Below are 15,900 nucleotides of genomic sequence, written 5' to 3' on the forward strand. Positions count from 1 at the left end.
ACCACATCTCTGGCCAACCTGTTCCAGTTGTTCTCTCATTGTAAAGAACTTCCTCCTTAGGTCTCTCTCTCTATATATATACATTTTTCGTCTTCTGTACTGGTTTTGACTAGGATAGTTATTTTTCTTAATAGAGGCTTGTATGATGCTTTGTTTTGATTTGTGACCTAAAAAGAATTGATATCACACTGTTTTACTTACTGCTGAGCATCAAAGCTTTTTCTGCTCCTTACACTGATCCTACTAATGAGTAGGCTGTGTGCACAAGAAGCTGGGAGGGAACACGCATAAGACATCTGACCCATACTGACCAAAGTCAACCCAAAGACATGCATAGGAAGAGAATCTCAAAGAAACAAGATTTTTTCCCAACTGATGTAAATTGCATTATCTCCACCTCACTGCCAAGTTCTCTGATTTCAGCCTATTCTCTACAGAGATGTTTTTAGTTCATGTGTTTGCCACTGGATGCGTTTTTGCTCTGAGTACACCATCAGATAGCCCATGTGACCTTTCTGAATATGCTAACTCAAAGCACATAAATCAAGATGTCTTGCAAATTATTAATGAAAGATGAGGAAGGAGTAAATAGGCTTCTCATTACCTTAACAAATCAGAGCAGTTGCACTTATAATTGGCCTGTAGAAAGGGAAACAATTAAATTGAATGTATTTCTTGCCATCTTCTTAGACTAAATCTTTAGCTCTTACAACAAAAGATTTTGCACTGAATCTTGCTAGCAAAGGGAGGTTTTAATTCTTTTCAATAGCCTGCTTTAGATTAATTGCATAATACTACATGCATTGTCTTCTATGGAAAAGTGAACAGCAGAGTATACTTATTGTACCTATGTTTTGAATGACCTTTAAATGACCCTGTATGCCTTGTCCCTTATGTCCTCTGTCGGGAATGCTTTAAGGGGGCTTTTACAATGTTGCTGGGCAGCTAAAAACATTAAAGCTAAGTTTGCGAACAGGTTAGGTTGGGGACAGAGCGAGCACCACGCTTTCCGCGCCTCACGCCGTGTCTGCAGCGCCGTCCTCTGCTCCACTCGGCGCCGAAGCCGCGGCCGCGCACCTTCTCACACCACACACAAGCTCGGGACGCGAGGGTGAAGCGGCCGTCGCGGAAAAGAGCCGTGTGCAGGTGCTGGCACGCCTGGAGCGCCTGTCCGCGCCAGTTTCGGGGCTCACCTCGCCTCTGAGAGCGATGACGTAAGGCAAAAGGCGCGAAACGCCACAAAGATAAACCTAAACCCGCACCTGCACCCCGCTCTCAGGGCACCGCTGTACCCTTCTCTGATTGGCTGCCGAGGCTTGGGCGGGCTCCACAGGAATCGCCACAACCCAAGGTAGCAGGAGGAGGGGCGGTTAAGAGTGCCCCGCCGTCTGATTGGCTGAAGGTGCTGCCGCGCGCGCTCGGATTGGTTGCGAGAGGCGCCATCTCGAGCTGCGCGGTGGAATATGATATTGTTCGGAGAAGGCTGCTGAGGAGAGTGGGGTGTCCGCGGTGGGCTTCTAAGGTGCCAGCGGGGGATCATAAGAGCATCATCACATCCACGCGTGGCGAGATTGTTTTATTGTTTATGTGGCAGCTAACGGAGAGCTGGAAAGGCAGGCAGGCTGCTGTGAGCCAGCCTCAGACAGCCCTGTGCTCTGGAAGGACCCACTACAGAAGTAAATGTATTTGTTCCTGTATAAACATAGCTTTCATAGAATCATAAAAACGTTTTGTTTGGAAAAGATTTTCAAGATCATCAAGTCCGGTTACTATCTACCTCTTCTAAGGCTGGTGCTAAACCGTGTCCCTCAGCACCACATCTCTGCCTCTTTTAAATCTCTCCAGGGATGGGGATATAACCACCTAGTAGGGGGGCCTGTGCCAGTGTTTGAGAACCCTTTCAGTGAAGGATTTTATTCTAATCTCCACCTAAACCTCCCATTCACACCCCATTTGGTAGCTTCTTGTTTTTTACAGTTACAAACACCTCAGGATTGTTTTAATTAGTTATGCCTTCAGGGTATGTCCTACTTAAGACCATAATGTTATATAGCTTAATTATGGTTCTGCCACCTCAATTCTGTTGAAAGTCTTTGTAAAATACACAATCACAAACTGGAGGGGAGGAATAGAGATTTTTTTTAGTAGATCCAAGTAAGTGTATAGGGCTACAAACAGCAACTTCTGGGCCCCTCAGTTTAGGAAAGATGTTGAATTGCTGGAGCATGTCCAGAGAAGGGCAACGAGGCTGGGGAGAGGCCTTGAGCACAAGCCCTATGAGGAGAGGCTGAGGGAGCTGGGACTGTTTAGCCTGGAGAAGAGGAGGCTCAGGGGTGACCTCATTGCTGTCTACAACTACCTGAAGGGAGGTTGTAGCCAGGAGGGGGTTGGTCTCTTCTCCCAGGCAACCAGCACCAGAACAAGAGGATACAGTCTCAAGCTGCACCAGGGGAGGTTTAGGCTGGAGGTGAGGAGAAAGTTCTTCACAGAGAGAGTGGTTGGCCATTGGAATGGGCTGCCCAGGGAGGTGGTGGAGTCACCATCCCTGGAGGTGTTCAAGAGGGGATTGGATGTGGCACTTGGTGCCATGGTTTAGATAGTCATGAGGTGTAGGGTGACAGGTTGGACTCGATGATCTTTGAGGTCTCTTCCAGCCTTCTTGATTCTATGATTCTATGATTCTAACTTTCTCTGGAAGGGAGTTTTCAAAATTTTGAATGGAAAAAGAAAGATTGAAAGCTCCTTCCACTGAAAAAAGGAGGCTTATCAAGTTTTAAATAAATCTACATAGTTGGTCTAGGTCACAAAACTTAGCTAATTGGTGGTGAATAATTAATTTTTGTATTGCCTGGCATACAAACACTACTAAAATGCTTCATTTGAATAAATACAGAGAAGTGCTGCTCAAACTGACCAGGGTTTTTTTAGTTAATGTCTTCTTCTTTTTTAACAGGAATCTTTGCTTACCAAAATGAGACACAATCTGGTGTGTCAGACACCTCCCACTGTCACTGTTCATGTAAAATCAAGTGCATCCAGATCACATCAGCAAAAACCCCTTATTAGACTAAAGCGGCCTACTTCTAAAGACCATGAAGCAAGTTGTAAAAAAAAGGTTGCTAGTCATAAATATAAATGTCCAAAGGGACCATGCCTGGTTATTCAGCGTCAGGAAATGACAGCTTTCTTTAAACTGTTTGGTAGGTGAATAATGGCAGATCAAGGTATTGGCTGAATAGTATAAAACTATTCTAAACTAAATACTACTTGGGCAGTGCTAATGGCCATGTCTTTGTCCAAAGGTATTTTGTTGTTATGTTTAAGTTAGAAATACAAGAAGGGCTACAAACTGATGAAAAGCAGCTTTTTGAATTATGAATGAAATCAAGGTGGTATAATATTTTTATTTCCTTTTATTACTATTTTTAAAAGTTTTTAAAATTTTATTTCCTTTTTCTTTCTCTTTTATCTGTATTTCCATAAATATATGTAAAAGAATGTACACAAGGCTTAAAAAGTCTGGGCTCTCCATTTTTAAAACATGTTATTTATGGTGGGAGTAAACATTTAGAGGGAGAAGTAGAATGGGAAGAAAATCTGAGGAGTTTTAGCATCTCTTTTGCATGTGTATATCTTTTATATAAAGTTTTGTGTTGATTTAGTGAAGAGATTAAAAGTGGAAGATTACACTTTGTTTTTATTTGAACCTTAAATGCAAAAGTGAATCAGAGATATGGGACCTATTCCCAGACAGTGATGCACTGACCACAAATAATCAAGCAAGTGTTGCCTTCTAAAGGCTGTCTGGTAATCAAGGTACAGAGATCCCAACAGTCTGGTTCCTCAGAAATAACGTTATGCTATTAGATGAAACCACTTAAAGCAGGAAAAAGTTACAAAAATAGAAAAAAAAGTCGTGGTGTTTTTCCACCTTCACTTGCTGATGGTGAGAACAAACAAAATGCAGTTACGGGATTTTCCACCTTGCCTCTCTGGTAGTTTGTCTTCCTTTGTCACTTTATCATTATTATTATTGCCACCATTTTGTTTGTTGTTTTAGTGGTTTGTTTTGTTTTGGTGGTTTGTTTGGTTGTTAGTTGGTTTTGTTTGTTTGTTTAGTAAAAGGACTGTCTGTTATTTATTTGCAAGTACTTTGTAGCAAAAGGGTTAGAAGTGTGTGCTTGAAATGCTACAGTTTTCTTTCATTGCAGATGATGATCTAATCCAAGACTTCCTTTGGATGGATTGTTGCTGTAAAATTGCAGACAAGGTAAGTGGATTTCCTTCTTAGTGAACAGAACGTATATGAAGTGAAAAACCTGCCCTTAATCACTTGATGCTGTACTGCAAACACAGACTGTATTTTTTTTTTCCTAACGTGTTCATATGCTTTCCTCATTGATAAAAATAATCAAAATGTCTTGGTGCAAGATAAATGTGCAAAACATTTTAGGAAAATATATACTAATATATCCATACTTAATTTTACATTTTAAAACAGTATCTCTTGGCAATGACTTTCGTTTATTTCAAGAGGGCTAACTTCACAGTAAATGAGCACACCAGAATCAATTTCTTTGTCGCTCTGTAAGTACATTTAAATTATCTGGCTTTATTAGCACAAACTTTGGATTATTTTATTCCTTTGTTTATTGCACTGATAATTATTGTATGTTTGATGAGACTTCTTTAACAGCTGTGTAGTTGTTTGGGTTCTATATAAAGCATAGAAACTTACTGCATATAAACATTGCAACTCTTTTGCAGACCACCGCCTATCTGAGAGAAGCTTGAGGAGTGAGGAGATGCTTGTGTTGGTGCAATGATACACAGTGTGGCATTCTGCCTATCAAACTAAAGTTGTGAAAATTTTTTAGGCATTACAAGAAATGTATTTGATCACAACCAACCCAAGAAACACTTCAGGCTTGGGGCAGAGTGGCTGAAAGGCTGCCCAGCAGAAGGGGAGCTAGGGATGCTGGCTGAACACCAGCCAGGGTGTGCCCAGGTAGCCAAGAAGGCCAACAGCTTCCTGGCCTGCATCAGGAATAGCATGGCCAGAAGGAGCAGGGAAGTGATTGTCCCCTGTATTCAGCACTGGTGAGGCCACACCTTGAGCAGTGGGTTCAGTTTTGGGGCCCTCACTACAAGAAAGAAATTGAGGGGCTGCACCAGGTCCCAAGAAGGGCAACAAAGCTGGTAATGGGTCTGGAGAACAGGTCTGGTGAAGAGCAGCAGAGGGAACTGGGATTGTTTAGTCTGGAGAAAAGGAAGCTGAGGGGAGACTTTGTTGCTCTCCACAACTCCCTGAAAGGAGGCTGTACTAGGGCAGGTTTAGGTAGTAGACTAGGAGGAACTTCTTCACTGAAAGGGCTCTCAAACACTGGCATAGGCCTCCCAAGGAAGTGTCTGAATCCCCATCCCTAGGAGTGTTTTTATTTTTTTTTTAAGAGGCAGAGATGTGGTGCTGAGGGACATGATTTAGCACCAGGCTTGAAAGAGTTAGAGAATGGTTGGACTCAATGATCTTAAAGGTATTTTCCAACCAAAATGATTCGAAGATTCTGTATGCAGGACAATACATGGCAACATAGATGTAGCTCACACTTCTTGTTTTAAGATCCCCATTTTGTAACTTTGCCAGCCCGTAAGTCATTTGTACCAAAAAGTTTAATTATGATACACACCTTGGGAGTGACTTTTTATTAAAGTTTCTGTCAATATGATTTATGTCAGCTGTAAAAATGCTGCTACAGAATTTCTGAGAACCTAATTGAACAGCTCTAAATTGTCTGTACTTTGAGACAGAGGTGCAGTCAGTAATCTCTTTATCGAGTCTATAGAATCTCTCCATATTTGACTATCTCTACAAAAAGATTCAGCATTTTCTTTCATAGTATTATGGTGCTCAGGACATCTTTTTCTGTAATCATGCTTCTCAGGTGCTTTGATTTGCACACTGGTGGTGGAAGAAAGATGTCTGTTTCTTCTCCTGTAAATGCTGTTCTGGGTAGCATCCACAGAGCAGGGAGGAGGAAGTCATCTGACTGCACTGAATGGAGAAAAAACAGGCCAGAAGAAAGGGACAAAGGGTCTGGTGATACTGGGGACTAGAAGGAATATTTGGGTTAGGAACAAGTGAGAAAATTGTGGAGGAGGCTAGACGCCGTACTTTTATCAGGTGTGATTTACAGTTTAGTACTGAAGACGACTCAGAACCAAAAGCAGCACATAGTGAGGAAAAGCAGAAATATGAACATGAAGAAAACCATCTAAAGTTTTCATTTCTAGATGAAAGAAAAGCTGTATGTAGACTACTAAGTTAAAGCAAGCAACATAATTTTTCAAGAATAGTTAAAATCCATGAAGTGGAAAATAATGAAGTTTAAGTTTTCCTAAGGTAGTTGTAGACTTTGTTTAGAGAATAAGTCAGAAACTGTTTATTTTAGTGCAAAGATAGCTTGCCAGTTTGGAGAAAGCTGTCAGGATACTAGTTCATGCTTATCTACTAATTTAGGAGACTCTAAAAGCAATTTTTATAATAGCATAAGCTTTTATTCACCCAAAGGATACATACAGAACTTCCTGACTAAGAAAATACTGTACTACAGAGAAAAAGCTCTATTTTGTTAAGCAGTTTTTCTGACAATACTGGAAGAAGAACTACTTCAATACTATGTCTTTCAATGTTAGAAACCATACTGATACAGTAATTTAAGCATTGACAGATTGACATTGACAGATACAAACATATATGTATATTTGAAGGTATCTGGCCAATACAGTTGAAGAAGATGATGAAGAATCAAAGTATGAGATTTTCCCATGGGCTTTGGGAAAAGCCTGGAGGAAGCTCTTCCCTGATTTCTTAAAGTTAAGAGATGAGCTGTGGAGTAGAATTGACTACAGGGCTATTGTAAGCAGACGCTGCTGTGAAGAGGTAGGGAGGGGTTTAATATTATACATGATGAAACAACAACAATTACTATCAGCTGACAATCTAGCTCTATATAAGTAATTTATTTTATAAGAATGATAATTTCCTTTTTTAGAACATTTTATATTGCACTACTGTTAAAAGTGAAGTTTTTTATTGACTAGTATCTTTCTGCTTTATGTTTCACTTCATTCATTTCAGAAATAATTTTGTGTTTGCTTTACAAATTCTGTGTTTGTACACAAGTAAAACCCTCACATTAAAATGCCAGCACCTCAGGTGAGACTTTAATCTCTTCAAAAGTAATAACTTCAACTGACTTTCTGAGGTAAGAGTTTTTCACTGCATTAAAAAAAAATTTCAGAAGGACACACTTTCAACATTCTCTGTTGTTAATGTAGTGTTGTAGGAGGGGGGAAAAAAAGACATCCCTCACTTTTCAGGTGGAACGTGTCTCTTTGGAAAAACCCTAACATGTTCTAAGAAACCAGCATTTACTACATCTAGTGGAACAGAAAATCTCATTCACTCTGGAATCCCATTTCTGGGGATGAGATTGGGTGCTTACAAAAAAATACAAGGAACGAGGCAAGCGTAGAATGCTTTTCCCAGCTTCCAAGGGTCCTTAGTTCAGTGACACTGTGACTCAGAAGACCCATCTAGATGATGTTTAGTAGTTAGTAAAAGACACCATCTTCAGTCCAAGTACAAAGCATTAGCTGGTATTTGCTGATGATTCACACAAATATACAAGGCTGCAAGCTGTTGTTTCCCCACCTGATTTGTAACTGGTTCACTTTTGTCAAAAGTAGCAAACCCAGTGGGACAGAAGCAGATAGCTAGCAGACAACACCCATTTCAGCTACGTACTCATTCTCTGCCTGGCATGAATTGGATCCCTTGTTCAAAGCTGTACATTTCCTGTTCTTGTTACGTTCTCATTCTCATAGGTGATGGCTATTGCTCCAACACATTACGTGTGGCAGCGCGAACGTTCTACGCACCACAGCGGAGCTGTGAGAAGCTACAAAGCTGAAGCCCAGCTGCCCCGAGGCCCTAGTGCTACTCCTACAGTCTGCCTGCTGTGTGGCAAGAAGGGAAGATTTGTACGACTAGGATTATCGTCATCTTCTTCCTCATCTACTGGCACTCTGGAGATGATGGACTTACACTCATGCCAGAATCTGAAGAACACCCTTCCAACTGAAAAAGTGCTTGCTGACTCTTCTATTTGTTATGTCCAAGGTATGGACAGATAACCTGCAGTTAGTTCAGACAACTGAGGCCATGTTCACTCCTCAAACTACTGTAGGGACTGCTGCTCTCTTCTCAGTAGGGCAAGACCTGATCTCTCTGTGTAAGCAGATGCCCTTATGACAGATGCGTTTACCTTGACAGATCTATGCTTTTACTGCTGTGTCACACCTTGTGTCTTGACTTCCTGGAAGTACCAACAGTTTTGGAGTCCACACAAGTTTTCTTCATTCACTACAGTAGATTTTGGGTTGTCTGCCAGTCTATTCAGGCATTTATTACTATTCTTGCATTACAAAGTAAGTTAAAATCCTATTTTAAATACTTAGAATTGGCTAGACGAGTAAAAATACTGGGGTATGTTACATGAGTGAAGAGTGTGTGTTACCTAAGTTACAGAGCTTGTGTTGAGAGCACTGCTTTTAGACAGGGCAGGCTGCTCAGTTGCTGTCTTCAGTTTGGCTTTTAAAACTGGGGTACAAGTGGAAAACTGAAGAGTTTATTGTGGAAATTGTTTTATGTAATTGAATCTTTGCACATTAATCTACTCAATATAGCATCCTGAGCTTTTGTATGAGAAGTCTTCATCACATACAGCAGGCATGGGGCAAACACTCATTTTTTTATTATTCAGAGTGGAACACACTTGAGATGTAAACTTCTGGGGGAGCTGAATGAGACCTCAGTTCTGCAAAGACACTTAACCACTGCAGAGTTCTTGGTATACTTAATTAATACAGGACTACAGTTATTTATAGCTCTAATTTTTATTTGCATATATTCTTACCAATATTCAAATTTTCAGTTACAGGACTGCATTACTGCTTTTGACAGCCTCAAGGCAGCTCTGATTTCTCAAGGGATCCCTCAAATTTGAAATTAAAATTTTAGTTCCTTGAGATACAGAACACATCAGGTGTCTACAACAGGTCATTTAATATATTTAATGTATTTAACATCACCCTGTGTTTATGCAGAGACTTGCACGAGACCCTAGAAGACTTAGTGTGCTGGTTTGAGGCCAGCCAGAACATCTCTTGCCCCGAAAGGGACAAAAGAATGACACACACAAACGGATTGGAGAGTGATGGAAAAAGTTTAAATGGAAAAACGAATTGGTGAAGCTACAGAAAACTACAAACTACAAAGCATAGTGGAAAAGAACATCCTAAAGCATACAGAACCCCCTCACAGAATTCCCAAAAGCTTCCCAGTCCTCCCTTCCTCTCACCTGAGGGTCTACCCAATCCCTCAGGGCTCTTCCTTCCCCCCCCCCTACTGCTAGGCAAGTCTCAGGCTGGCCAGGTCTGAGACTGCCCCCCCTCCATTCTCCTCCTGGCATTAGGCCTAGACAGGCCTAAGAGGCCTTGAGGATACTCCCCCGGCATTACCCGATAAGAGAGGACATCTCCCGTGGGAGCAGAGAGGGAAGAAAGAGGAAGAGACTGACTCTGCAGATGGCCTTATAGGGCGCAGGATTTATGGGTAGAAATACATCGTTTCCTGTGTCCACCCCTCTGGGTGGGCACCCAGGACACCAGAGGTGTATCTCATGTAGCAGTGGCAGGGGGCATCCAGCCAAAACTGCCACACTTAGTTTTACATCTATTTTTACCTTAGAGATCTTGCATTTCGTATCTGACAAAAGTCAGAAAAAGAGTTGTTTGAGTGTTTGAGAATGCTTTATATATGGTAAAGTTCACAAATAACAGGAAACTTTCAACACTCGGTCTTGTTGAAGTAAGCACAGCTTTATCAAGAGAATGGATTTGGTAAATTTGAGTTTCTCTTTAGGGTTGTGCTTTAAGAACATTGTTCTTAGAGAAACTGGTAGCCAGTGAAGTCAGAAGCTGCTGCACCAGCATTTCAAATGGCAGACTTGGATCTATTATTTTCTTAATAACTTCTTTTCTCTTTATTTCTGGTAGACTGTCAGAGCCCATCCGGCAAAAGGACACCAGGTAACAGCTTGAACCAAGACAAATCCATGGACTGGTTCACAAGCAATGAAGAATGAAACACACTGGGTAAGAGAGAAACAGATACTGTGCTTTGCAGAACAATCTGTCATACACGATCATTCTGTTCAAACTTTTCCATTTATATAGCAGATGGGATTTCAAACGTTATATACAGTAAAAATCAAAGCAGTGACACAACTTGCAAAGCTTAGCAGCTACTTTGTCAGACTTTATTTTATTCTGATACAAAACTGAAATTAGCAGCTAACATCTCAGCAGCATCAGGAACGCAGTGGTTGAATCTTTCTCAGCTTGGTAAGGAATGCTAATTAAAAACAAAACAAGTTGCTACTTCAGTATTTCAATACACCATGGTTATTTTATTATTAAGTTTTATCATTTCATGATACAGTAACATGTCAAATGCTAGTACAAAAAAAAAAAAGTTTTGAAAATAACACTGAACGCTTAAGATTAAAAAAAAAAACCCAAACATTTTCCAAGTATCTCACCTGAATGACCTTCCTGCCAAAAAGATGGTCTAGCAACATAAGGCACTGAGCAGTATGTTTCAGGATCCTCAGAAAGCGACTCTGTGAGAAGTAAATGTGGTTTTTAATTTCTTCCAACAAGTTTAAAATAGACATGCAGACTAGAGCTGCCAATAGGCATGGATTGTTTTTTCCCCCGATGCATTTTCCTATTGTTTTTGCCTCTGTTGAAGTTCTTTGTTGTTCCCTATCAGGATGTTCAGACCTCTCTGCTTTACTATGGATTTTGCAAATCTGTACTAGTAGGAGGAACTTTTGGGGGGGACTGCCAGAATAGCAAGATTACAAAAGAGAGCACACTGGTAATGTTTTTTCTATGAAATCCTTCAGCCCATCAGGGTCCTCTAAAGCAGCTACAGGACAAATACAGAGGACTGAATGTTATTTAAAAAAAGGGTAATTAAAATTTGTAGAGTAGTAGAAGAGCAGCCATTCTGTATTTGCAGATTGCAAATTATTTTCTGTTCAGTATCTACTTTTAATAAGATATTGAAAGTTAAATTACCATTAATATAGCTTTTTCAATGTGACAAGGTAGAAGCTGTCTAAAAACTTACTCTTCACAAACAAGGAAAAATCACTGCCTTTTCCTACAAACGTTGTCTTCATTATATCCTTGGATTATCAAATTGCAGTAACAGGATATCTCAGCAACAGTAACACTCTTACCATTGTATTCACTTTCTTTAAGAACTACTTGATCTTGAATGTCCATTTCTTCATATTCCTTTAGAGGTGGCTCTTCAGTATTCTGTTGAGTTTCCACCATTTGGCTTGGTTTGGAATTCTTGATTTTAGCAGGGGCTACCAACCAGTTTCTGTGAGTTACCTCGATGATTGTTTCACACAAGAAAGGGAGCTTGTAGGTCTGTATTCTGTCTAAAAGGTCAATAACCTGTGTGATACTATTGAAGAAACGCAAAGGATAGAGTAGTATTTTAAAAATCAAATCATACACTGTTAGCCTCAGTTTTACTGCCTTTGTCACATTCTTTCCCTTTGGGTTTACTCCAGTCCTGCAGTTTTAGCATAAAGTAGCTAGCAACCTGACTACTCAATTGGAAAACAGCGCAGTTAGTTTGAGGGTGTCATTACGGGAAAACTTCCACTGACCATAATGACACTGTTCCCAAAGTAAAGGCCAAAGGATTCAGCCAAGTATAACTCCCTAAAACTCTCCCCGCCATCCCCCCACCCCAAAAAAAAGGAAAAAAAAAAAAAAGGAAAAAAAGAAGAAAAAAGTACACAGGAAAAAAAATGTGTTAAACATGTAAACTAATTCTGTATGTATATTTTAAAAGATACTTGGTTTCAAAGCAATGGTAGGTGATGCCTGAATAAATGTCTAAGTGCCAGAAGGAAGTACTTACTTTGCTAAATACACAGCGCACACACCACCCTGTTTCAGACTTGGGTGTACCACAGACAGAGCTGTCTGAGGGTTAAGCATATCCAGAACTATCTGCAAGAGAAAGACTCCTATGTTTTCCCAGTAAGTATTAATATATAGCTATCAGTGCTTGAAAAAAAACCATTCATCTGTGGAAAACGAATTCACACAAAAGCAGTATATAATCACAAAGCAGTTTTGTTACTGCTTCTCAAAACCTGAGGCCACACATTTAGAAAACAAAATCCTTTCTGTTTCCAAGTGAATTTCTATTAAACCAGCAAGTAGTGTTTCACCAACACAGGAGTTCTGTGTTAACATTAAACCTCCTGCTAATTAAATTCCATAATGTTGACATGAATAAAAACTTTTAGAAAACTACATTTGCTAGCACATTTGGGTATCTACTCTTCAAATGTTAACCTAATACATGTTCAAATGCACCTTGATTACGAAAAGTTACACTACAGGCTCAACATCTAACTTGCTGTTTGTTTCAAGATTTGGAAAACTTCTCTTTGGCAATTTATCCATCTTCTGCTACTCAAACTGTAAAATAGGCAGTATCTGAGCCTTCCTGTAGGGTTGTTATTTTTAAAGTTTATTTTATGTCTTGCTCAAACTATTTAATGCAATTTTTGTTTAGATTGTTAATGTAAGTAGTTTGCTTTACATGGAAGAATGGTTAACATCCATTTTGCCTTTACAACATCTGGACATACGAGGCGGGGCAGGAGGGCAAGCAAAAGCATTCTTTACTTAAATCCAGGCCTTAGTTACATTGTGTGCTCTACAGAGCTGGTGGTAAAGTATTTACATATTTCTATTTTTAATAAGCTTAAGTATTTCTCTTAATGTTTGAAATCTATTCCTTGGTCAGATACAAAAACATCCATTTCCCCAGAATACAAGAAAATAAGCTTGTCTGCTTACAAGACAGGAGGTATCAATTTTATTTCTGTACTACAGCCATATTGCTCTTTCATTTAACTGTAACCAAAAACCTTGAAAACAGCTGTACTCTGGTAGCAGAAAAATAAATCACAATGTTCCTTTCACTGATGAAGATCTGATTGTTTTTTCTCAGATTACACTACGATAGTCTAATAGGAGATGTCCTTTTCCATGGTAGGCAGGTTGGATCTTTAAGGTCCACTCCAAGCCAAACTATTCTATGATGCTATTATATGGAATGCCATTGTGTGTGTGAGCATCAGAGGTTTTAATTTCTGCAGGAAGAAAAGTGTTGAATGGGAGGATTTTTTTGACTTACTGCATCAACTGTTAGAGATTTCATATCTGCAGCAGCTGTTGAAATGTCTTTAAGAATGAAGTCCACATTATCTGGCCACTCTTCCACATGTCCTATTTCCCACGCAGCACGCCAGTACCTATAATTCTTCTTAGCTAAATTATGATGATCTTCTCTGATTTCATAACTTATAACATGTCCTTTGGGCCCAACTGAAAACAAACAAAAGATACTAGTCTTACTGCTTTTAACCCCTTGTAATAAATGAATTCAGAAAGAAAGCAGCACAGTAAATAAAAGAACACCTCAATAATAACACACCTTTAAAAATCTCAACTTCACTTTAGGAAGTAATCACATATGAGACAACAAATTACAGTTTATTTTTTCTTTACATTATAAAAAACTCCACCACCAATATGGAGATGAACTGATGGTTTAGTTCTTTTATGGACTGAAATCCCCAGATGAAATAAAGCAGTTAAGAGTAGTACAAACTGTTTCTGAGATGTCCTCCCAGTGTAATTCCTGCAGCAAGTGTCAACCTGAGCATCTGTGGCCCCATCAATCTGCGATTTTCCTGATACAGCTCAGAAAGCTTCAACTGTTCACTACTCACAGAAGCTGTAAAGCTGACAGGCAGGGCCTGCTTCTGTTGTCAGTAGGATTTTAAACTGCTTGTTTTCAAATTTTTCTTACAAGCTTAATTTTTAAATGTGTTTTCCATACACAGTTCTCTCTTCATCTGTTCTTCTGAGGGTTAGGGAAAGGCTAAGGAAACCCTCAAGGCTATGATTAGTGGTGAGGCTTCACAGAAGCTCAGGACAGCTAGGTGTTTCTCAAATTCAGTGACCACGGCTGATACCCTCAGGTAGTCAGTAACTAATGGTGGGGTGCCCACAAATACTAATTTTAAACATAAGCCTTCAGGATATGCAACTCATGCTTTTCTGCCTTATCAGTTCAAGATGACCTATGATCCTGTCTTTACCCTCCCAAGTCCTTTAACATTGCAGAGAAGGACAGTACTCTGCAATAGCAGAAATGCATAAAAACCCCAGTAATTTGAAAATGACATTGAAACAGTGCTTTATTTTTCAGGTGTGTGCAAAAGCAATCACAGCAAAAAATTGTGGAGGTTTTGTTTTATTGTGTTCTCTGTCAGGAGCACATAAGTTAAATTACTCTGAAATGTGGTCCACTAGCAGGACGCCTACGGATGAGATGAAGTTGAAGGGTGAGGTCTCACCCTCACTCACATTGCTGAATGCAAATGCTTTCTTCCTTTCACAGCAGTAAGACCTAAATGAAACCATGCTTGATGTAACATTAAAAAACAAACAAAAAAAGCATGCACCCACACAAGCATTTTCACTGGTACCCAGCAATCTGATTATTCATGGGATCCATCAAGACAAGGAAAAGGAAACTGAGGAGGGTTTGAGACTGGAGGAAAATTGAGTATGGTTAAAGCAAAGGCCAACAATAATCATGGCTGAAAGTCTGCTTTCTGTGAGATCAGTGGTAACCCTCTGTACCATTGTCCTCCAAATATAGTCAGAAAGGTTTGCAGTCCCTGTACTAGCTCTAGCACAGATGTCATTGTCCTTTAAGTCAAGAAACTCTTTATGAACGTCTGAGCTGCAGCTAAACTCTTAAGAGTGGACAGTAAACATTTGGGCAAAAGCAAAGCAACATGATAAGCAAATTGCATTTGTTCTGTGTTTTGTAAAACCAGACTCTCACCTGCTCTTGACAGAAACAAGCTCATAGCACCTGATCCACTACCAGTTTCCAAAACGGTGTCTCCTGGGTGGATATCTATCATCGTTAAAATAGCACTTATGTCCTGAGGGTGACAAAGGCACAACGCATTATTAATCTCAAAGCTGAGGGTGAGAATCGGCTACTGACGTAGGGTTGAGCAGCCGATACCTTAGGATAGGCGATGGTGGGCCCCCGCGGCATCAGCAGCACGTACTCGTCCAGCGAGGGACGTCTCAGCAGCAGCCGCGTCCCGGACGAAGTGCGCAGCACCTGCCCGGGCAGCTGCCCGATGATGTCGCGGTGCGGCAGGATGCCGCTGGAGCCGCTCAACACCGAACCCGCCTCCAGCCGGCACAGCATCTTCAGTGTCGTGTTGTGTTTCCTCCGCAACTCTGCCAGCGCTAGGTCCCCGGCGCGGAAAGGGCTGAGACCTGCCGTCGCCACAAGAGGCGCTTGAGTGGAGGCAGCCACCATCTCCTCCTTTTCCTCCGGCGGAGCCTGAGAGGCTGCCGCGTACCGCCCCACCTCCGCCGCTTCCTCCGGTGGCAGCAGCCGCCTCACCCGTTCCAGCGGTGACAGTGACGTCTCCCACGCCCGCTTCCGTGGCCTGCTGCCGCGGGCCGCACCATGGCCGGAGCAGAAGCCGGCGGCGACCACCCGCCGTAGCTCACACCAGGCCCTCATGAGAAGAGAGGCGGTGCGAGGCAGCGCGAGATGCTGAGCGGCTGCTCGGCGCGCCCGGGTGACGCCATCGGACGGCGCCATCGGAGCGAGCACGCGGCGGGTGC

At 41.1% G+C, this 15,900-nt stretch overlaps 2 protein-coding genes across 2 annotated transcripts; one reads left to right on the top strand and one right to left on the bottom strand.

Moving 5' to 3' along the window:
• Positions 1 to 2,971: 2,971 nt before the first annotated feature.
• SPDYA (speedy/RINGO cell cycle regulator family member A) lies at positions 2,972 to 10,208 on the top strand. Its single transcript, XM_054398918.1, has 6 exons — positions 2,972 to 3,200; positions 4,212 to 4,270; positions 4,502 to 4,587; positions 6,769 to 6,940; positions 7,888 to 8,182; positions 10,120 to 10,208. The coding sequence occupies exons 1-6, from the start codon at positions 2,972 to 2,974 to the stop codon at positions 10,206 to 10,208; spliced, it is 930 nt and encodes a 309-aa protein (XP_054254893.1).
• A 172-nt stretch (positions 10,209 to 10,380) lies between these two features.
• TRMT61B (tRNA methyltransferase 61B) lies at positions 10,381 to 15,877 on the bottom strand. The gene is made up of 7 exons (XM_054397398.1): positions 15,281 to 15,877; positions 15,092 to 15,194; positions 13,367 to 13,557; positions 12,074 to 12,165; positions 11,373 to 11,608; positions 10,665 to 10,745; positions 10,381 to 10,477 (listed from the first exon to the last, which is right to left on the bottom strand). The coding sequence occupies exons 1-7, from the start codon at positions 15,875 to 15,877 to the stop codon at positions 10,434 to 10,436; spliced, it is 1,344 nt and encodes a 447-aa protein (XP_054253373.1). The 3' UTR covers positions 10,381 to 10,433.
• Between the last annotated feature and the right edge of the window lie 23 nt (positions 15,878 to 15,900).

This window comes from Indicator indicator, chromosome 2 (genome assembly GCF_027791375.1).
Source record: "Indicator indicator isolate 239-I01 chromosome 2, UM_Iind_1.1, whole genome shotgun sequence".
Classification (NCBI taxonomy): domain Eukaryota; kingdom Metazoa; phylum Chordata; class Aves; order Piciformes; family Indicatoridae; genus Indicator; species Indicator indicator.

Coding starts and splice junctions, on each gene's coding strand:
- SPDYA (XM_054398918.1), top strand. CDS start 2,972: ATGAGACACAATCTGGTGTGTCAGACACCTCCCACTGTCACTGTTCAT. Junction 3,201..4,211: donor AGCTTTCTTTAAACTGTTTG/GTAGGTGAATAA, acceptor CTTTCATTGCAG/ATGATGATCTAATCCAAGAC. Junction 4,588..6,768: donor ATCAATTTCTTTGTCGCTCT/GTAAGTACATTT, acceptor GTATATTTGAAG/GTATCTGGCCAATACAGTTG.
- TRMT61B (XM_054397398.1), bottom strand. CDS start 15,877: ATGGCGCCGTCCGATGGCGTCACCCGGGCGCGCCGAGCAGCCGCTCAG. Junction 13,558..15,091: donor CTTGTTTCTGTCAAGAGCAG/GTGAGAGTCTGG, acceptor GTTTGTTTTCAG/TTGGGCCCAAAGGACATGTT. Junction 12,166..13,366: donor AATCTCTAACAGTTGATGCA/GTAAGTCAAAAA, acceptor TTTCTCTTGCAG/ATAGTTCTGGATATGCTTAA.